The 23,669-nt window shown below is 36.4% G+C and overlaps 1 protein-coding gene across 1 annotated transcript in view; it reads right to left on the bottom strand.

Annotated features, from left to right (window-relative positions):
* TEX10 (testis expressed 10) overlaps positions 1 to 23,669 on the bottom strand; it is a 38,205-nt gene that overhangs the window by 2,005 nt on the left and 12,531 nt on the right. Inside the window, exons 6-13 of the mRNA XM_024560093.3 lie at positions 20,389 to 20,627; positions 19,509 to 19,644; positions 16,802 to 16,977; positions 14,956 to 15,133; positions 11,312 to 11,400; positions 9,487 to 9,620; positions 3,942 to 4,022; positions 2,163 to 2,344 (exon numbers count right to left, since the gene is read on the bottom strand). Of these exons, the coding sequence (XP_024415861.1) occupies positions 2,163 to 2,344; positions 3,942 to 4,022; positions 9,487 to 9,620; positions 11,312 to 11,400; positions 14,956 to 15,133; positions 16,802 to 16,977; positions 19,509 to 19,644; positions 20,389 to 20,627 (1,215 nt within the window). The remainder of the gene's footprint in view (positions 1 to 2,162; positions 2,345 to 3,941; positions 4,023 to 9,486; positions 9,621 to 11,311; positions 11,401 to 14,955; positions 15,134 to 16,801; positions 16,978 to 19,508; positions 19,645 to 20,388; positions 20,628 to 23,669) is intronic.

The following is a 23,669-nucleotide window of genomic DNA, read 5'->3' as shown; positions in this document are numbered from 1 at the left end:
GGGCAGAAGACCTGAACAGACTTGTCTACAAAGACATAAAGCTGCCCAATTAAATATTGGGCTGACCAAAATGTCCATATGGTTTTTTTTTCCCCATAAAAGACACATTGTCCATTTCCACCAATAACTTTATTGATTTGGACATTTTCAGTTTGTCAACTACCTCCTGCTATTAGCTCTTAGCGGGTAGAGGCCAGGGGTGCTGCTAAATAAACATCTTCCAACACCTGACACAGCCCCACAGCAAAGAATTATTTGGCAAAAATGTCAGTGGTACCAAGAAACTTCGCAAATCACTTTTGACATGTTCGTCAGTCACATCCCCTTCTCCATACAATGCACAAATTTCTTTTTGCATTTCAGATGTCTTTTTACCTTTATTGAAGTAATAAAGTATAATACACCAAAAATGTTGCCTATCTTCTTCCATCTTCATTAAAATGACTAGCTACACAAAAACTCACCAATTTTAAGTTTTTAAATGCATACTGCAATACAATATAATACAATTGTTACAATACAATTTTTAACATTGTTTTGAATGAAGTTAAAGACAACTAATCACTAGAGCCATCTTACAGGAAAAAAACAAACTTTTTGGCCAACCCAATATGAAAAATTGCTCAATGTCACTAATCATCAGAGAAAAGCAAATTAAAACCACAATGAGATATCACCTCACACCTGTCAGAATGGCAATCATCAACAAATCAATAAACAAGTGTTGGTGAGAACGTGGAGAAAAAGGGAACCCTTGTGCACTGTTGGTGGGAGTGCAGATTGGTGCAGCTACTGTAGCAAACAGTATAGAAGATCCTCAAAAAACTAAAAATGGAACTGCCTTATGACCCAATGATTTCACTTCTGGGTATATATCTGAAGAAACCCAAAACACTAATTCAAAAATAGAAATGGACTGAGAGACACAGAAAACAGACTGATGGTTTCCAGAGAAAAGGGGACTGGGGGGCTTTATTCAACTTTTAACTCGTGCACAGCAAACTAGGATATTCATGTACGAGAAGAAAAGAGAATGCCAATCTGTAGACATAGCTAATATTGAGGCAACAGTAGAGAGATAAAGACTACACAATCTTTAAGAAAAAGAATAGAGAAAGCCACTTCGGTTCCTGCTGGGTTTCAAATTCCCACTTCCACAATTCCTAGCTCTTGAGTTTTGTAAGTTACTCTTGAAATGTTCCAATATATTTATTTTCTTCACTAGCCAACACTGTGCTGGCAGGGCTTATGGATTCTACATCACACCAAATAGATAAGAAAACTTTAAAAGTCCACCTTTACACACCACAACTACAGAAAACTGTCAAGCCAAGAGAAATGCAAGTGCCCTGGGTACTAACAGGTGACAAAACGATTTTTATTTTCTTCTATCTGCTTATCTGTTAGATTTAAAAAAAAAAACCCAAAAACAAAAACTCCCTGCAATGACTTTTAATAGGCATACCAATAAGAACATAAGCATGAGAACACTTTCTAAAAATAAAACTGAAATGTTCCAAACTATGCCAGAAGCTTTAGTCTGAATTTCATATAGCAACAAAAGCACTGAGTAATTAAAACAATAGCATCTTACTATTTCCTTATGTCCAAGAATTTAAAATTCTACTCTGGCTAATTCTAAGGAAGCCCAAAACAAAATATAAAGACTTGTACACGAATAAACCCATCCTTCTAAAGGTAGAATTTTTTTCTTACTAAACCTAGAACAATATTAATAAGGAAAGCTCTCAAAAAACAAGAACGCCATCTAACTTTTCAAATTTGTTGCTTAAAGAAAAAATAAAAATGAAAAATTCTCACAGCACAAAGGGGATTCATGAAAGAACAAGCCACAGCTCTGGTGATGGAAGGAGTTTTGACTTGAGGAGGTGAACGCACAATACAATATACAGATGGTGTTTTACAGAGTCGCACACCTGACACCTATCAGTTTATAGACCAATGTCACTTCAATGAAGTCAATGAAAAAGAAGAAAAAGCCAGCTAGCTAGGTTTATACAAACTCTAAAAGAGAATTTAAAATATTTCTAAAATCTAATTCTCTTTCACTCTTAATTTTTAAAAAATGATTGATTGATTGATGGGGAGGGAATGTAACAGGTAGGAAAAAAACTGAAGATGAAGAATGCAAAAACGATTACCTCTTTCTTAGATGTTCTGCTTCTCCTCTCTCTAAAGTGAGCAGAAAGTACAGAAGACTGTAGCAACAAGAAGCCAGAAACGGCAGTAGAGTCTCGCTAAGCACACATGTATGATCCAGGAGCCTACAGATAACACCCAAAACACAGCCAGCCGTGCTGTCAGGAATTACAGTGAACCCAACCTAGGCAGAGAAGAATGAGATTAATGACATCCACACAATAGTTCCCCTCCCTCCCCAGGGTAAAACCAAACCCTATTAACTACAGAGTTAACCACACAACACTTCTACTGAAAACTAGTATGTACAGAACACATGTCACCTGCCACACCCTGAGGTCCTGTTTTCCTCTGAGAATTTAATCTCTACATTAAATGACTTTAAAAACATGCAAACTCAAGAAATACTGTTAACCCAATCCACTACTTCCCCTTCCTGACGAAGTCTTCTAAAACTTTATAGATATTACAATTTCTACTAATGGTTAGAAATAATTATGTAAAAAGATTATTTCACGCACCCAAAGAAAATCCTGATACAATCACACTTACATGATCTCTAGGTTACTTAAACTGGAAAACTAGTATCTGGCATCACCCCCATCCCAGTAGTTAAATATACAGAATAGAATTTATCTTGCAATTATCTTTCCCCTGTCCTTTGATTTAGCTAGTCATTCAGACAACTAAGTACTGGAGTCAAGAAGCTCTTACTTAACACTTGATTGCTTCACTGCCCTAAAACCCAGATAAGGGACATCATGGAACAATAATTCAGCTAGATGCTACTACAGAAGCTGTAAAGTGGACCCTAACTTATAACTGTATGTATCCATGGTTTAAATCTCCTAGAAACACCGTTGAATAATCATAAAAAACTCTACGGGCTCTGAGGTCTCAATTCTTCCATCAGGTTTTCTGAAAATAACTGCCTAGACTGCCTGGCATGTTGAACTTCTAAGTAGTCAAAGGAGGCCATGCATTTCTGGACTAGAGGTTAAAAAACAGGTGGGGGTCTTTGGAGACAAAAGAGATAAGGATTAGAAATTGATGTCAGGAAGAAACAAAGTAAAGGGAATTCAAAGCAGTATTCTTCCAACTCAAGGGAAATAACACTTCAAAGGAAAGGTGTGAATGAGCTTATAAAATCATGCAAAGTCAAGTCTCTGGAAAATAAAATTTTGGATCTCTCCTTTGCACTGTAATACATTATTATAATAAAAAGCCGAAGGTCAAAAGTGTAAACATTAGAGGAAATTAAAAGCAAAACCCAGGCACACCTAATGTGAATTTAATACCAACGGGAAGGAGAGACACTGGCCAGAAGGTCAGTCATTCTCATGACTAACTCACCGCCTCCACAGTGAGTAGGCTCCGAGCCAGTTAGGTCATGTCCCTGTACTTTAGTCCCCAAATCTTTGGGGTGGGAATTAGACCCCAGTCTGGATGCTGGCTTCCCAATACACTAATACTAGGCATGTGTTAATTAACCCATTACAAGTCAGAAGGGACCAGAGGCATAATTTTAAGGCCTGTCTTTGTACAGATGTAGAAAATAAGGGTCTGGCATAAGAGGGATTTTCCCAAACTTAAAAATTAATTGGCAACAGCCAGGAAAAACACCAGGATTTCTCAGTTCTCATCACAGCATCATGCTGTGTAAGAGGTTATCAAGCTTAGGATTCTGGATTCTCATTCTCTCCTAGGCTATGGCAAACTAATCACATGCAATGAATCTACATGCTTTTTTGTGTAACAGAAAAAAGTTTAAGTATATTTACCAAATGCTTACTGATGGCGCTTTGCAGGATGTCAAAGCTCTGGCTTCGGGCAGGGATAACCAATAAACTGTGACAAACTGTCTGTCGGAAAAGGAGAAAACCAGTAACCAAATTGGGACATTTTAGGTCAGAAACAAGCTCAAAAGATTTTTTTTTAAATCTATTTGCTCTACATATTAACGGTAAACAACAAAAATTGAACCTGAAGATGCAAATGTCAAAGTTCAATCATGTTTTCACATATGGGCTAGTCTTCCAAATAATTTATTTATTAAATACTTACTGAGCGTTGAGCTAGTCCTGAAGGTGCCATGCACAAGAATGAAAGAACTGAGAAACCCTTCTCTCTCACAGCCCTGAAGTACTTTATAATTCACCAAGGTAGAGACTCTATTTCTATTAAGTGCTAAAAAAAAGATGAGTGATGTTAACAAAGGGCTGACAACAGCCTTTTCTCCACTTGGTGACAAGGCATCATACAAAAATACTTAGGCTCCAGATATTAAGACCCTGTCTGAATTAATTGTAACACTGTGTCCTATTCCACAAAAGTAGAAGAGAATATAGGAAAGTAGAATATGAGGGAGGTGGGAGTCAAATCCCTAATATTTTTAATTTTCTAAGTTCTCAAGAAAACAGGAAAGGGAAGGACAGCATTGAGTTCTCAGAGGCATAGTAAGAAAACTTCAGAAACTGATGGAATATGGTGCCAAAAATGAAATACGCAGAAAAACTGCAAGGGGAGAGGAAGGTAAGACTGGTGGAATGAACACTCTAGGAAGAGGACAATCAAGCTACATGCAAGAGAACTGTCAACCCTTTAAAATCAACAGCTCTGGACATTATTTCTCTATAAAACTTGTTGTAGATTGTTATCAGTCAGTTTTGAAGTGGCAATTTTTCTTTTATACTTATGAGTAACAATGTAAACAACATATTTCCAACACTATCTTTCTACTTCAAAATGAGCACAGGGAATATTTTCACCGTCAAAAGGTAAATCATGTCGATAAGGCCTATTCAACAGTAAGTGATGACTTAATCCCTTTTCTTCTGCCTTCTCTGCCCTTTCCTGCCCTTCCCTCCCGTTCCAGACCTCTTCAGTTCTAAAGCCATTGGGTGGGGCCAAGCTAGGTAACCTTCAGCACTGGAGTGCGCAGAAGTCCAGTGCCCCAGACAGAGCACAGAAGGATAAAGGCAGACTATCCCAGAGAGTTGGGGGTTCAAATGGGGTGAGAAAGATACCTGTATGGGAGAGGAGTGGCACCAAAAGGAGACTGATCATAAACAAAAAAGTTGAAATCTTATGTCCACACAAAAAACTAAACATGGATGTTTATTATAGCAGCTTTAATCCCAAGATGCCCTACAGTAGGTGAATGGATAAAAATCGGGTACTTCCAGACAACGGAATGTTACTCGACATTAAAAAGAAATGAGCTATATTAAGCCATTAGAAAAAAAAAAAAGGAGGAACTTTAAATGACCATTACCAAGTGAAAGAATATAATCTGCCCTGGCCAGTGTGGCTCAGTTGGTTGGAGCACCATCCTGTAAACCAAAAGGTTATGGGTTCAATTCCTGGTCAGGGAACATACCTAGGCTGCAGGTTCAATCCCTGGTCAGGGCACGTGTGAGAGGCAATCGATCAATATTTCTCTCTCACATCAATGTTTCTGTCCCTCTCTTTCTCCCTCCCTTCTCCTCTGTCTAAAATCAATAAGCATATCCTCAGGTGAGGTTAAAAATAATATACTCTTAATTTAAAAAAAAATACAATCTGAAAAAGCTATATACTATATGCTTCCAGATACATGACATTCTGGAAAAGACAAAACCACAGAGACAGTAAAAAGACGACTGGTTGCCAGGGGTTGGGGGAAAAATAAGCAGAGCACAGAGAGTTTAAAGGGAGTGAAAATACTTTGTATTATGCCATGATGGACACATGTCATTATACATTTGTCCAAACCCAACCCACAGAATGTACACCACCAAGAGTGAACAGTAATGTGAACTATGGGTAATTTTATCAGTGTAAATTCATTAATTGTAACAAATGTACCACTCTCGAAAGGGATGTTAATAATGCAGAAGGCTATGAATGTGTGTAGGGAGGGGGTTTGTAGAAAATATCTGTTCCTTCCCTTCAATTTTGCTGTGAAACTAAAACTGTTCTAAAAAATAGTCTTAATTAAAAAGAAAAAATTATTTGGCTAAATTTAAGGGCATATTAGATACCACAGGAAAAAAAAATCAGTGAACTTGAAGACATACCATACTTTCTGAAACAGACAGGAGAAAGAGGTAAAACACACACACACACACACACAACACAGTCTCAAAGGCCTGCAGGAGAGTATCAAATCATCTACTACACATGTGAACTGGAGTCCAGGAGACAAAAACATTTTTCGAAAAACTAATGGCTGACATTTTTTCCCCAAACACAATAAACTATAAACCTAATAAAACATTTGGCAAATATCAAGCTAAGAAAAACATGTTACCTCGGTATAATCAAACTGCTGCAAAAAAGGGATTAAAGGAAAATCTTTAAAATATGTAGGGAAAGTGTACAGAGAAAATATTACATATGGAAAAACAAAGGAAAGAATGACTGCACTTACCATTCTACACTACATATGGGATGAAGTCGTATGGCGTAATTTAAAGGCAGGCTGTGTTAATGAGCAAACATGTAAAAACATAAAATAGGCATAGGTAATATGCCAAAAGTAGAAATAAAATGGAATGCTAAAAATACTCAAACTATGAAAAAAAAAAGAGCCAATCATCTTACCACGATGAAATACTACACCACAATGAAAAAGAATGACCTACTGTTTACAAATACACATGTCTTAGTACATTGAATGAATAAAAAAATCACTAAAAATATTATTTCCCTTTTAAACAGTTCAATCACGTGTAAAACTAAACAACATAGTTTGGAGTTCCATTCTGATCTGGTAAAACTATGAAGCAAGAGTATGATAAAATCTGAAAGACTGCTGTTACTCTAAAAAGAGGTGGGAAAGGCACCACAGGGGTTTCAAAAATAATGAAAAATGTTCTCTCTAACTGGAGTTATGTTTTATTATTATACTTCAGAGCTTATTCATTTAAAAATATCCTTTTACAACCATTCAATATTTTATAAATGACAATCATTAATCTTAAAATCTTTCACTGTCTCTGGAATGGAAAGCTCCACTTGAGAAAGGTATCTCTGTCCAGAGACTCCTGTTCCCTTTGTGATCTTTCCGTTAATTATTGTTTCCATCATTAACGGCAAGGTCCAGATCAGTGTATAGAGTATGTTATTTCTATAAAAGGAAAAAAACATACTAATGTATGTAGTCATTTGTGAAGACAGAAGACATCTGAAAGAATACATTTAGAAACTGGGGAGGAAAAATGGGTGGCTGAGAGAAAGAATGGAAGAAACTTTTTACAACTATCCTTTCGTTCTTCTGAAGACCTACTCAAAAAAAGTCTATTTTTTAAAACATCACTTCAGCCTAGGCAGATAACTACAACTAAGAAATCCCACTCTACCAATTAATAACTTGTTCAAATAATATATTCAGAAAAGTAGGTTTTCACACTAAGTTTTTGATACAGTCAAAAAACCCTATCTATTTCTAACATGTACTTTCAAATGAAAAGGCCAGCTTAAATGTAACGAGGTTTATCCAAAAGAAAATTGAAATTTTCGCTTAAGAACTTCAAAACCAAAAAATGACACATTTTGTTTTTGATTTTTCCTAATTTATGTCTTAACATTTCAGAGACAGCAACCTTGAAATTTAGTTCATGTCCTTGACAAATGTTCGGAAATATAACATCACATTCTCATGACAATCGTGGCTTTACACAAATGATGTGCTTATGAAAAATTTAAATAATCGGATAAAGGTTATGAGAGTTGTCTGGGTTACCACGCTGGACACTGACAAATCTGTGCCTGGAGTCGGGGCCCACTGATCCCCATAACAATATTTCTCCGGGCCGCAGGGACAGTTCAGATATACTATGAACAGTGTGTCCTTTCCAACAACTCATCTTACCGTTGCTGGAAAACCCAAAATTCCAATCCTAGTATTCAAGGCCTTAACTTCAGTCTACCTTTCTCAGTTCTCTTCATTTACCATGGAGTAAGGTAAAATTTTAGATATTAAATAAATAGGTTGGTTACCCAATTCATTATTTCTTCTCACTTTTTAAAATCCAGTCCTTTTGGAGAACCTACATATAAACACAGTACTAAGCACTGGGGTCATAAAGAGAAGATAAATGTCATTGGTATGACTTAAATATTGTGATCAGAGTCAAAGCTATGAGAAAAATGCTTTAAATATCTACAAAAGGTAGAGCCCTAAGATATGGGAAGAACATGAGGAATATTCCGAATAGAATGGAAGAAGTAAACAGATCAGTTGAATAAAATCAATTGGTATAGCAACAAAACAGAAGAAGTAAGATGTAACTTGAACACTGACAAAAAAGGTTAAAAAAAAAAAGTGCTGGCCCGGCAATTAGGAGTTACAAGGAAAGAACACAGTCAGTGTCCCGGCCAGAGGCCTTCTGAATTATTAAAGTAAAATTAGCCAGCAGAGCAGATACCTCAGGATTTGTAAGGAAGGTTGGAACCTAAATAATCTGGGGATGAAATAATTATATTCTTACTAATTAGTACCTTGCAATGCAAGGAAAGAAATAGAAAGAATAACAGGAACTACCACCAAAATGTTTCAGAGAAATCAAATCACTAGTATTTATGTTTATCATGATTTAGTATATTTAATTTACATATCTGAAACATGTTAAGACAATTATGCCCATTAGGGTAAAAGATCAGCCTTATAATTCCAATTTAAAACATATCAGTAATTAATTTAAACTTTGATTTTAATTTGAATTTCACTATCGATAGTACCAAACTTAAAATATTAAGATTTATCATATTTAACTGAACTACTTGACAAATAGTAAATATATTAGAAGTTATTTAAAGAGTTTAAAATTTTAACTGTAAAGGAATAAAATATAATCATAGTATTTTGCCGACTGCTTAAATTTACTATACTTATCTAAAAATAAGATTCATAAGCTAAACATTAAAGCTTGAGGAAAAATTAGGGCTTTAAATTTAACTTCAATAAACTACATATAAACTCAAAAGGAACTGCTCAATAATCTTTTGTTTAAAAACACCACCTTCAAGGATACCAAACCCTCCTCACGTCTTATCTATCCTATCTGTCCTGTGCTAGATAAAAGAAAATAAATTTACCTCTATCATTCAAACTGCTAATTTATTGTACTCTAGTGGCATAACTTAGAATGGAAAACACTCTTCTTGTAGAAACATACATGTCCCAGCCAAGATCATAAACACTTTGAGAGCATGGAGCATGTCTTATGCTACTTTGTATCCCTATGAATATCTCATATAAGGTAATCCTAATGTATGCCAACCACTGGTGATTGATGAACTGAATTTTAATAGCCAGAAATTTCCTTTTAAACGCACTGTTACCTCTGTCACATCCCAATGGTGTAAAAACTGATCCCAGTCTGTCAGGTAAAGCAGCACAGGGGAAAGCTGCGTCTGGATGACGTGGGGAACGCCTCGAAGGCTCTGAAGCCAAGTCAACTCCTCTTTTGAAAACCCTAATTTGGGTACAAACAAAGTAATATTTAAAAAATAAATCACAGAGCAAGTGCCATTCTTTATATATTTTTTAAAAAGAGATGACATGTACCTTTAAGTTAAATTCTTCTTTAAACTACCTTGTTTTCTCTGAAATTCTGCATTTCATGTAGTATTTTTTAAAATGAATAGCTAGTAATGGAGGCAGTAAAATTCACGTGTTTATGCACACAAATGTGTGCTCTGACCGAATCTATAATACAGCAAGAAACAGGTTTTATGACTTACCAAAAAAATAAATAAAAGGCATAACCTTTCCAAATAATGGTAGATTTAAAAAGCAAATGAACAAGTAAAAATAATATGCTCCATACACATACTAAACTGTATTCTTTTACATAATAGCCCTTTCAAACTACTATCTGATTCTCTTACCACCCTATTATATACTTGGCCTGACCTACGTAGAAAACTGGCCAAAGTCCCTCCTGAAGACAGCTCTCAGAAAGATCAGTGTACCGGCAACGTCGTCAGTCTGACCCTAGCTTTCTGCTTCGATGCTCAGATGACTGTATTTCCGTGGACACAGCCTAGAGAGGCCTCATCTAGTTCGACAGCCACATCACATTAATGACTCCTAAGGAGCTTTCTAAAACCACTAAAGCTTTGGTAGGTACTACTACTAAAACATAAAGTCCCCCACCTCCATCTCAAATATGTATATCCGAAACTATCAAATAAACATGCAGGAGTCCACATTTATTTCTTACATAAAATTTATCTTGCTGGATTCAGCTCATTATCAGAATCTGTGAAATCCTCTTTGGATTCTGACTTAACATAGTAATTATACATCTCCTAATTACAAGTCTTCAAAAAAACTTTAAAGAATCTCATCTTCACCAAATGGCTGCTGGTTAGATTCCCAGCCAGGGCACATGCCTCCGTTACAAGGCTAGGTCCCCGGTGGGGGCATGTGAGAGACAACCACCCACTGATGTTTCGCTTCCTCTCTTTTTCCCTCCCTTCCCCCTTTCTAAAAATAAATATTAAAAATAAAAAAAATCTCATCACCATCATCCAAGTATAAAACTGAAATGTTGAATGGGTACAATCACTTAAACAATAGTAATAATAGGAATAAGTATTGTTATTATACATATCTTGTACATCTAACTTGACATTTCTAAGTTTATTTTACTAATTTTGCATTGAGGGCAAATGGGATATAGAAAACAGCTAATCCACATCTGGTGCTCTTCCTATCAAGTTGAACATTTTAAACATGTTTAAAATGTATGTTCTGTTCATCAATTTTTAAAGGTATGCAATAGGGCTTTCTCTGGCTATCTGAATAAGAGGTATGTCCAATTCACTGTAAACAAAGACAAGAAGAAAGGTGAGAAATAAGACTAAGAAGAAAGTGAAAAAAACAATCATGACATTCAATGAATTCCCAAGGTTTGGGTATTCAATACTTACTATGAGAGATTTAAAGATGAATCATGCATCTCCCTACCTAAAGAGATGGACAATATAGGGTACAAATATTCCTTCAAACATTTCCACTTATTAACCAATAGAAATCATTCTACGATAGACACTTTATTTATCATCCTCAAAACTTAGAACCAAACATATAAAACAGTACATTTTAGGATAATCTTCAAAGTTTTTTCCTTTCCTTAACTTGACAGGTGAATGTGGTTACCTGTAAGTGTTGAAAATAAGAAGCTGAAATAATCCACATCACTCATCAAACAGTCTTTAACTGAATACTTCCATCCAGAAAATGATGATCTATAATAAACAATGAGAGAACTATTACAAGAAGTGACCAACTTGAAGGCTCAAGAATAATAACAAGCATATAACCATTTTTCTTCACTGAAAACAAGTCCGATTTAGTAGCTTAAGCAAAACCTATAGTATGCATTGATTTAGTATGTAAAGGCTGAACATGACATGGAAATTTTAACTTCTATTTATGTTTATGTAAAGTTTCATCAAAAAGCACAACTGGTCCACACAGTATATGACATAACTTAGAAAATTTCCACACCATTTGAAAACCATACTGTAAGGAACCAAGATTACATTTTGCTTTTCAATAGTTGCAGCTGCTATATATTTACTTGATTTTTAAGAAGTCTTACCTTGCTTTTACTTTAAACAAGCTCCAGCTTCCTACCTAATCCAAAGTATCTTAATTAGGCAATGACACACTACAGATTTATACGCCCCTCTCCTTTGCAAAGCTGTAACTCAGGGGTGTCAAACTCATTTTCACTGGGGGGCCACATTGGCCTCGAGGCTGCCTTCAGAGGGCTCAATTAATTTTAGGACTATATATAAATGTAATTATTTCTTAACTGTGAAGGAGCTGAAATTACATGCGGCCCTTTGAAGGCAACCACGAGGCTGATGTGGCCCCTGGTGAAAATGAGTTTGACACCCCCGTTGTAACTGGTTCTACTTAAGAATAGTGCAGCTAAAGAACTGGAAGGGGACTCAAGGAAATAGCTAAAGCAGATTTGCATTAGATAACGTTTATCTGGTTCCTGCTATGAGTTCAGTTTCCAGTGATTTCTTTAAAAATTCTCTTCAACATACAGCTAAGAATGAAGAGAACAAATGTCATCCAGGAATATAGCAGAAGGCTGAGAATGTCAGACCCAGTAAGCTAAGACTACAAATTTTATCAGAGATATATGAATAAATGCAGACAAAAATAGGAGTTTCTAATTCAACTGAAAGCACTTTTTTTTTTTTTACTGTCACCTGTACTTAACCCAGTGAAACTAGAAACCAACTGTGCCCTCCAGTGGCTAAAATGAGTACAAATCCATTTAGGAATCTATTTTGGACCAATGACAAGTAATACTGTCCAAGCCAGACCACTTCGAGAGTAAAGGGATGTGACTGCTGATTATGCTGGGGCAGAAGTAGTAAACTGGAACTGCTCGCTCAAGACCAGATCATACATTTGCCCTACTTAAAACCAAGCCAAATTGCTCAGTCCAAGAATTTCTCCCTCTTCCTAGAGATTTTTACCAAATATTTACAAACTATGTTCCCCAGTCCAGCTATAAACAAACGAGGGGCCAGGAAAGGACTGAGCAGAGAGAGACAAGTGGAGTAACACGAGTATAATGCTATGAGGGGAAAACCCAACTCTAAACAGGTGGGGGGGTAGTGGCAGCAACTCTTAAGTACACTTTTTAATGTAACAGACAAATATCAGAAATGACTAAAGGAATATTTCAGAAAAGTTATTCCAGCATTATGTTGAAAAAACTAAACATTATTCTTAAATTCTAAATCTATGAAAAGTGATACAATGATAATGCCATAGGCCTGAGAAAGTTGAAATGTCCTAGTTTTGTATTATTTCTCAAAAGAGAGATTAACTTGGGAACAAGACATCAACAGAGTGTGAGACAGAAGTCTAGTAATAGACACTGTGCCAATACTAAAAGGCAAAATTTAACTTGGTGGACTTTTAACTACAAAGACAACCAACTTTTAATTTAGTTATTATGAACCCCTATATTACCCTTTTCTGTAAATTAATGTAATGTATTTTCTCAACAATCACATTTTCACAAAAGAAAAAAGACTTTTGAAAACCTCTTTGACACAAGGTAAGCATAAGCATAGTTGATATTTATAAAGATAATATACCTTCCAAAGAGAATCAATTTCAAAGGGAAGTACTCAGCAGGTGATTTTAACTGAATATTGAAACCAATCCTCCATTAGTTATATCAAAGGAACAGAGTGCCCTCTACTGGAAGTTAATAAACAAAACCACTTAAGTTAAGAGAGTACTATTTAATTGTTTTTAAGGCCTAACATTAAATAATTGCTTACACTAGACAAAGAGCAGGGTTTTTTAAATTTCTAACAAGGATAAACAAGGGAAACTAATGAATGTTTAAAATACTTAAAAATAAGACCAGGTCTCTCTCTAATGCACAAACACAAAGAAATAAACCTTAAACTCTTACATATAAACATGTTGCAAATCTCTTTCCTCTGCTAAAAGGAAAGGTCATCACCAGTTATGCACAAACTTTGGGTGACTGGATTCAAATGTAATGTCCTAAATCGGTATGAAAAGACTGGCAAATAAATATAGATAGAGTTTATTAATAAAGTGAGCTACTATTTAACTGGGATAGGGAATCTGTACAAAAAGCCCCAAGGAAGCCGGTCGTGAAAATTTACAGCTACAGCCTAGATTTCAATTTCCACCTAAAACCACATCAGACCCTGACCACGAGTCACAATCCGTAATAAATATTGCTGAATACTAAAATACTATGCCCGATGATACAAACATAGGTATTTAAGGATTCTTTGAACACATGCAACATGACACATTAGTTATAAAACATTTGAGAGTAAAGTGGTAAAGCCGTGTGAAAACCAGCATGGCAGATTCTTGAAAAATTAAACAATTACCACATGATCCAGCAATTCCACTTCTGGGTACACAACTAAAAGAATTAAAAAGACTAAAACAGGTATCTATACTTCAGTGTTTATAGCAGCATTACTCACAATAGCCTTTAAGTGCCCCCCAACAGACAAAGAGATAAACAAAATGTACAACAGTATTTACATTCAACGGAGCACTATTCCACCTTAAAAAGGAAATTCTGACAATTGCAGAGTTATACTGAAATATGAAAAACACAAAAAGAAAGAAAATCATGTACAATTCTACTTATACAAGCAATCCAGAATAATCAACATCATGAAGATAGAACCGTGGTTACCTGTGGCAGGGAGGGGCAGAGTGAATGAGGAGTTACTATACAAGGGGCAGTTTCAGTTTAGGAAGATGAGAAAGTTCTAGAGAAGGACAGTGGTGCTGGTTACACAGCAATCTAAATGTACTTCATACCACTGTACTGTTTTATCTGTCCAGTAAGAACGTATTTTAACATATACACGTGAGATTTCAAGTGATTCCTTGTCTGAGTACACAAACTTAATCTCACCAGCTACATTAAATTCTGAGCTCCCTGAAAAGAAGGTCTGTATCACAATTCCATAACACCAAAGTTTTAAGCATAGTGCCCTCATTTGCCATTGAATCCTTACTACATGCATTTGATAATTTCAACCCTTATTCCAACCTATATAAAGAAATCACTAAATAATGAAACAATCTTACCATTATAAACTTTATCTACCAATAATATAAAGTTTTAATTATTGCATTAAGAGCAAATGAAGGTAGTAGCAATGTGTGATTTTAAAAGCCAACACTGCGAATTGCAAGTTGAAGGAATAAAGGGCTATACGTTTCATACACTTAAAATACAGCTCACGTGAGCATGCTACCTCATGTGCAGTATCCCGATAAGCATGGCAGCCAAACTTGAACTAAGTCTTCCCATGATACAGCACCGACTTAACCGAGAAAGCAAATCAGCAGGTAGACTGGGTAGAAAATATATAAGCTGGACCAAACACTGCTGAGACTCTGCTGGGAGAACCACCACAGTGCCTTCTTGTGGATCTAGGCGGGGGGGAGAGACGGACACAGTAAATTTAACTATAAAAGATATACAAAGCAGAGATTAGCCCTGGCTGGTGTAGCTCAGTGGACTGAGTGTGGGCCCACAAACCAAAGTATCATCAGTTCGATTCTCAGTCAAGGCACATGCCCGGGTTGCAGGCCATGTGCCCAGTATGGGGTGTGCTAAAGGCAACCACACATTGATATTTCACTCTCCCTCTTTCTCCCTCTCTTCCCCTCTCTCTAAAAATAAATAAATAAATCTTTAAAAAAACAAAAAGATAAACAAAGCAGAGATTAAATTAATAAAGCAGACTGAGTGATGGTCACTGTGTTATGCTGAATTCCATCATATAAATTACATGAAAAAGTTTTTATCATAAAACATGTTATGTATGGCTTAAACTACTTTTCTAAAATAAAATACTGAACATAACCGTTATTTATTTAAAGACATTCATTGGGTTGGCCAAGAAGTCCACACGTTTTTTTCCATAAAATGAAACACATTTTTCATTTATACCAAAAACTTCAATGATCTGGACATTTTGAATATGTCAGCTATCTCCTGCTATTGGCTTCTAGCGGGTAGAGGCCAAGGGCACTGCTAAATATCTTTCAAAGCATAAGACAGCCCCACAGCAAATAATTATTTGGCAAAATGTCAACAGTCCCAAGAAACTTTGCACATCACTTTTGATACATTTGATCAGTCACAGAACCCTCTCCATATACTGCACAATCTTTTTTTGCATTTCATTTGCATTTTTACCTTTCTTGAAATAATAAGGCATAATATGATGAAAACGTTGTATATCTTCTTCCTTCTTCGATATTAAAATGGCTACACAAAAATTCACCAATTTTGGTAACTTTTTTTAAATGCACACGGATATGACAGCTGCCATAATACAATCTAACAAAATTGTTCTGTACGAAGTTGAAGACAACTAAGCGCAACTAGAGCCATTGTACAGAAAAAATTAAATGAACTCTTTGGCCAACCCAGTATTTAACACAGTAACAATTTCATAGCATCCAAGTTGTCTTGCTTGAAATAAGAACATTCATGGGGGTAAAGGGATAGGACACAAAGCAAAACAGTAAAAAACAGGCACTTCTGCTAAACAGTGACAATTACAATATCAACTTAAAGCAAAATCCTGTTTGTGTGTCTATGTACACTAACACATACACGTACTGTGAATTATATCTCAATAAATGTAAATTATATATAGGTATATAGCCCAGAAAGCTTTTAACTGCTATTTCTGATTAAAATATGAAATAGCTCCAGGGATGAGTCAGAAGTATTGACATATGGAAGTCATGTAAGATATTTGTTATGATTAAAGGAAAAAGCTTCAAAGGAAGTTTTTTAAGCTACTTGATCAGTTTTGAATTTGTGAAGAGCAACTGGCTTAAAAGACAATTTAAGAATGCAAGCAGCACCTATCATTAACCTTCTAAAACTATTTTAACAAAGAATACTTACTACTGAAAGTCAATTTACTATTTGATGGTGGATTTTGTTTTGGTAATTTTATCACAGCATAACTCATTTATAATAATTGAAAGGAAAGGCAAACCTAAAGGGCTTCCCTTAGAAACTTCCTTTCCAAATCAGGATATAGCAGTGATTACCTGTACAGGTAAGCAAACTCTTACCATAGATTCGAAGAGCAGTAGCTTGTAAACTTTTTAGTAATTCTTTATTTGCTCGTGCTGCAGCAGTTTGGATGATATCAATAAGCTGTGTTGAGAGCTCAGGGTTTCGGGAGCCAAGGTGAGCGAGCTGCAATGGTAAACCAGCCAGCCAACGGGATAACACTTTGCTACGATACCTAAGAAAAGCCAAGGAGGAACCCAATAAACGATAATTTAGAAGACAAGAAGCATATATTTAAGCAAAAAAAAATTTCAATTTAAATACACCATAAAGTGACAAATCATATACCAATAACACATTTATTCATTTAAACATGTGAAAGCCTATGAGATTGCCAGCATCAGTTATTTAGTTGTAGCACTTTCTAGGTTTTCCCCACCAAGTTTGAGGGACTAAATTATATTTTTATCTTAAAGGACACAGACACCGCTTAACTTTTTGATGCATTCAATGTAGGGTGCCCTAGAACTTGTGTCATTTCAGTTCTTTGGTGTACTTGCTAAAGCTCTAAGGTCTCTATACTTGTATAGCAGCAATCGCTTTTGCTGACCCCCAAGAACTTAAGTGATTTGAAGCATGACCTTTGTCGTCAGACATGAATGTAAAATCTCAGCTACCTCTGTTACCCATTAGTTGGATGACACCCATCAACTTATTTAACCTAAGCTTGTCTCCTTCTGTATAATGAGAGTTACACTATCTACTCTTCATAGTAGTAAGATGAGAATTATTCAGAAAAATTATGAAAAGCACCTGGCTTATAATAACGACTCAAATATATTCCAGCAACTTCCTACATATGCCAATGTAACAGGGTACAGCCAAGAGGGGGGCCCCAAACAGGGATTTGTAATGGGGCCCAGAACTCAAGGTGTCCAGGAAATATTAGAAAAATATATATAGGATGTCCTCATCCCCACAAGCCTGAGCTGGGGAAGGGACACAAGGAGCAGAGCCATTCGGAACTGTTTTTGTATAGCAACAGCTGTGCAGCTAACCTCTGGCATAGTCATTTAACATATGTATAACCTTTAACTGGTTTCATGGATAATTTAAATAACTGTGGCCTCGCTTTGAGCCAGGGGAATGGGAGTGACTTCCACCCAAGATATAACTAGGAGGCAACTCCCCCAGGTTACAGCACCTGCGTGAGAGCTTGGAGAAGACTGGCTCTGTGCCACAGGGCCACACTTGCCCAGACTTACTATGGCAGCCCAGTAAAGCTGGAAGAAAACCGGAATGCTGGCAGGTGTAACTGATTGTAGGAAGAGTCGGAAATGGAGCTGCAGAGGAAGACTGGTGAGGGGATTTAAACCCCAGTGTCGCAGCCATACCCGGAGGAGAGGACCCCGTGGCGGCGACACAGCTAATGGTGCCCAGAGCCTGAATCACAGACTTCTACTTCTACCCCAGACTGGGCAAGGGAGAAGGAAGGACTGTGTGCGTCTGTGGATATCCTAAAGGACTTTAGTGTTTTAATGAAGACATTAAGTCATTACTCTAAGTCTGTATAACTTTTAAATAATTCCTTTCCTTTTCACCAATCTCTGGCATTAAGAGATGTCTTTCCTCTGGCAGTGGGCAAGGCGAACTTTGTAGGTGGGGGGACCCCTAGAAAGAAAGGGTCCTTTCGGTAATAGTATATCATTCACCTCTGTCCCTCCACCCCCGTGCCGGTCTGTTCTGTAACACCAAGGTTATCTTCTAGCCAAACATTTCTTCCTGGCTGTCCCAAATAAACCTCAAACTCACCCTATCAAAAAATTAATGCCTTAGTAATACTCTCTGTGCTGTCTCACATGAGCGCATCAAACTAAGCCGGAAACTCTCTCATCTTTATTGCCCTCATTCTCACACCATATGCCTCAATATGTCAGTAAGCGCTAGTGATTCCATCTCCATTTTTATGAGAAGCAAAAGAAAAGGCTGAGGCTGCCGTAGTTTGTTCCAACTATCCTTTGGCTCTAAGTGGACAAGTGGATATATGCACAAAGAGGCTTTTATCTGCTCAGTTATATGCATAAAGATTACTGGTACTATTATGTATACTTCCTCATAAAATTTTTTTATCTTTTCTTAAATGTAACTGTGAGGTAGGATAGATAGCAAACAAAAGCAGGGAGGAGGAGCAATCCATGCCCCACCCATTGACTCAGGAGTCGTTGAAATTCTATGTAACTTTTCCATTATCTGCAAAAGGAAGCCTTTGAAACTGCTTCCATCCCAAGCCCTGAAAGGCCTGAAAAGGTCCATAGCTTCTAAAGGAAGAAGCCTATTAATACCTTTGGATATTCAAGCCCCATCCTGGAAAGCCAGCACCATCTTTACCTGTCAATCAATATGTAACTTCTTCACCTTCCCCCAATCCCACCAACTAACAAGTCCTCAGAACAAAGGATATCTGTCTTGCTCTTGTGCCCTTGCCACTCTTGCCACCCCTGGCCTTGCCTTTCTCCCCGACCTTGGCAGGCCCATTCTCTTCCATGAGAACATATCACCAGTAAGCCCTGCTTGAACGATAATAGATTCGTTAACCTGTAATTCTTTACTGCACTGGCAAGAAGAACAGTTTCTGGGAGTTTCTCCCACAATATAACCATCTAGGACAAAAAAAGAGTGAACTTCTCCACAGATTTAATCATCTTATTTTAAAGACTACAAAATAACTCAGTGAGAAAAAGAAAGGCAAAATAAATGAAACTTTACCTGAATCTGCAAGATCTCAATTCTTCTTTTTGATAGATTCTACTGAAAAACTTCAGTAACAAAGTCCGAACTGGAAGGATAAGGCCTCTCTGCTGATACAATGTATAAACTGCCTTGATGAGAGACTCTGTAGCTTCTAAAAACAGAGAAAAAAAGCAACTACATATGAATCAAAAATATTTCATCACCAGCCCCCAAATTCCTCTAAAAACACAGTTTTCTTTGTCCCATAACAAAGCAGATCTCAGCCACAAACTGATGACTATCATCGAAGTCCTATAGCAAAAGCCTAATATAAAAGTCAAACCAACCAGAGATTACAGTATAAATTTTCCTAAGGGACAACAAACCTAAGTAGGGATAACAAAAACCAGGAGATTAGAAAGGTAAGATGGAAACCAAACAGAAAAGCTTTGTTATTGAAAGAGAAAAATTAGCAAGTCACACTAAAAACTGACAACGTGACATAACTTCAAGCTAGAAGAAATGTAGGATTCAGTCTATAAGGATGAAAGGAAAAAGCTCTCAAATTCTAGTCAAACATCAGAAGAGGGAACTTCATCATTAGGCCCAATGTATCGATTTAAAATTTCCTCTTAATAGTATCTACCCCTTTTTACACCAATTCTGTAATCTACTAGAAATCTTATCAATTTGCTTCAGAAAGGGACCTATCCATTGGGAAAGGGGTCTGCTGAGCCATAAACAGTTTCAGTGTTCAAGCAGATAGTCCTTTATGATTATGCTAACTACCTTTTAGAGCTTCAATGTAATTAACTTGACTACATGGAAAGTTTAAAAGTTACCAATTCAAAGGTAGACCCTAAATGGCATGCATGAGAGCTCCGCTCTTAAATGAAAATAAAGCAGCATCACCTACCTCGGTTTGGTTGTATCTGCATTAACCTCCACGATACTCCAAGCAATCTGTTCAGCTGCTTACTATTTAGCCTAGAGCCATCTTCAAGGGTCTCTGTCACAAATTTTCTTATCCTTTCTATCCAATTAGAATCCTTCTGCAAAGTTGAGGCATTTGCCAGGGAGACCATGATATCAGACAATGTTAAATTCAGTAAGAGATGGTCTACATTATTGGAGAGAATCGTGCAATGCTTGATGCTAAAAACAAAGACAAACACATCTATAAAATGTATCTACCATATCTACTTCATTTAGAATACTTAAAACAATCTATCAATGAGGCAAAAACTGTTTCCTTCTAGAATAAATGGCCAAGACAGGTATGAAGGCAACGTTTAGGGCACTGTTTTATAAATAAACCGTTCATATGGAGTGAGGGTTGTTAAGAAGTCATGAATTAGACAGTATACTAAGTTGATTACTCAAGTCAACCTGTAACACTGCTTGGTAATCTTAAGAGGTATTTGGAGATAGGAAGACTTGAAAACTCCAACACACAACGGGTTTCTTTTTTTTTTTTTTAAACAGATACTTGTATTTGATGGAGGTCACAGTAGACCTTGACTCTGCTTCTAACTAATCATGACTTAAATTTCTCCTGGCCCACAGTTCCCTTACGTGGAAATAAGGAGACTGGCGCAGATGAGCATTGTTCTGAAGTGACATGATTTTACAATTCACATATAAAAATCAGGTTTTTCTAGTCCAATAAAATACATTTCCTTCAAAACTGAAAGACATTTCAAAAACCCTCAAATAGAATACCTTAATAAAAACAAAATTTGCAACTTGGACTATAAATACTCATTTCAGACTATTCAGCAGCAGAGCCTGTTTCATATTTTTAAAAATATGAAGATAATTAAAATTAAAAATCTCAAACTAAACAATTTTAAAGGAAAATGTTAATTCTGCCTCAAGCATGCGCAAGAAGGGACACAGTATTCAAGGACCACAAATACATGGGAAGGAAAAGAAAAGACATTTGGTGTTATCAAAGCTTCAAATGTAGGGCTAGGAGTGACAAATGAGCCTAGAAAAGTAAAATGGGTCCAGATTTTGAGGCTAAGGACACTAAAATTAATTCTGCAGGCACAGGAGTAAAAGGGGTAGAAAGTCTCCGAGATGGATGATTCTATGGGGGAAAAGGGAAAAATGAGAGTTGAAAGACTACACACAGAGAATACGGCTGCTGTGGTGATCCATGCAAAAGGTGACACGGGCAAGACCCGGGGTCAGATGCTGACATGGACTAGACAAGGAGGGGACGTTGAAGAAAAATAAAAATTAGCTGAATTTGAAGTTTGCTTCAATGTGTACATATATGTGAGTTCTGAGATGGTGGAGAGTGGAGGAATCAAGGGTTAAATACCTACACTACTGACTTCGTAAACGGAGATGATATAGCGCAGAGGAGCAGAAATCCAGAAAATTCTACTTTCGATATGTTGAGCTTAACCTGTCTGTGGTACAAATCCAGACAGGGGTAGCCAAACAACTCCATGTACAAGTCTTACACTGGAGGGGGAAGTCTGAGGTATTCAAAAGAAATTACCACATGACCACTCCTAGCTGCCAACGCAGCTATGAAATTTTCCTATGTCCACCTATGGACTGGGAATTTTACCATTAAGAAACGAAGAGCAAGAAGGGAGAAAATACATGGATCGGACTCAGGTGGAAAATACACATTCTCCAAAATTTTAGTTTTTGTTTAAAGATTCAAATTTTATCACTGGCACAAATATTATCAGCTCTTTTCCTGAAACTGATAGGCTCACTTTTTTCATTTTTGAGAAAATATCTGCAAATACCCAAGTGTGAATAACCACAGTTTGCCTGTTATTCTTTCAAGTTAAAATCGTGTCCATCACAGGAAAAAACTCACAAGTACAATAATCATATACATATTTTCTTTAGACAACCATCATTTTTTGGTATGCTTCTGAAATACTTTATGCACACTTCCCATTTCATCACACAGAATATTAAAAATACGTGTTCTCAACAGCTGTGACTTAATAAAATTAGTAATTTTCATTGCTTTATTAAGGTCATTTTGAAGTGAAACTGGCATACTCTTTTAAACTGTGAGTGCATGGTGATGAAGAGCACAGAGTCTACTAGTACTGTTCGGTGCCACTGCCTTAATTCATGCTGAGATAGCAGCAGTTTTACCCACTGTTGTTTTTGTACCATCGAACTTCAGGTTCTGGATCTTCAATGGGTTCCTTATTTAAATTAGTCAAGAAAACTTTCTTGATACAATATATCCTATAAATCTCTTTTCACCAAGTAACCTTTTATACTGTTCCAGGTGATCTTTTCTTTTAGCCTTAACAGACATTTCTGTTTAATTTAATTATATGGAGATAGGGAGCTCAGGTTTCTTCTAGAGATCAAAGTGCAAGCCAACTCCCTTTTGGTTCCTTAAGTACTCAGTTCTCTGGAGCTTACTCTGTTCTCAGATTCCCACAAAGAAATCTATTTATTAGTACATTTTTCTAAAATGTAACCATTCACATCTGTCTCAACTATTATTTACTCCCTATGTTTAATATAGCTCATTTTTTAAAAAACAAAATATTTATAAAAGAAAGTTTCTAACACTATCACAAATGAAAAAGCAGCTTTTTCTAATACACTTTGCAATAAATACCCAGCCACCCAACTACCACTTAATCAATCTCAATTTGCTAAATCAAAGCTCTCCACTCACTCTGAAAATAAACTAATTTTCCTGCATACTGGAAAGTTTTACCAATTAGTAAACCTTTCTATTCAGCAGTGAACTTCTGATTTGCAGGTAAAAAGCAAGATGTAGTCCTATCTGTTCCCAATACATAATTACCTCATTAGAATAATCACCACATAAACGAATAAATTATGAGTGCAAAAATGAAGTTTTTATAGAGACCATTCAACTACTATACTGAATGCTTTAAATGTCACTATTTGCAATAATGCCATAATTATATCCCTTGATACACACAAAGGAGTTGAAAGCAATTACTTGAACAGGTATTTGGAGACCAATGTTCATAACAGCTTTATTCATAATAGCCAAAAAGTAGAAAGTACCTAAATGTCCACTAACTGACAAACGGATAAACAAAACACAGTATACTCATACAGAATTTTACTTAGCCTTAAAAGAAACCAAAATACAGACAAAACCAAGAGGTCCTTCAGCAAGTGAATAAACAGCAATGCACCCAAACAATGAAATATCTTTTATAT

This window comes from Desmodus rotundus, chromosome 1 (genome assembly GCF_022682495.2).
Source record: "Desmodus rotundus isolate HL8 chromosome 1, HLdesRot8A.1, whole genome shotgun sequence".
NCBI classification, from domain to species: Eukaryota; Metazoa; Chordata; class Mammalia; order Chiroptera; family Phyllostomidae; genus Desmodus; species Desmodus rotundus.
Note: the sequence above shows the minus strand (reverse complement) of the source record. Positions and strands in the feature narration are given on the sequence as shown.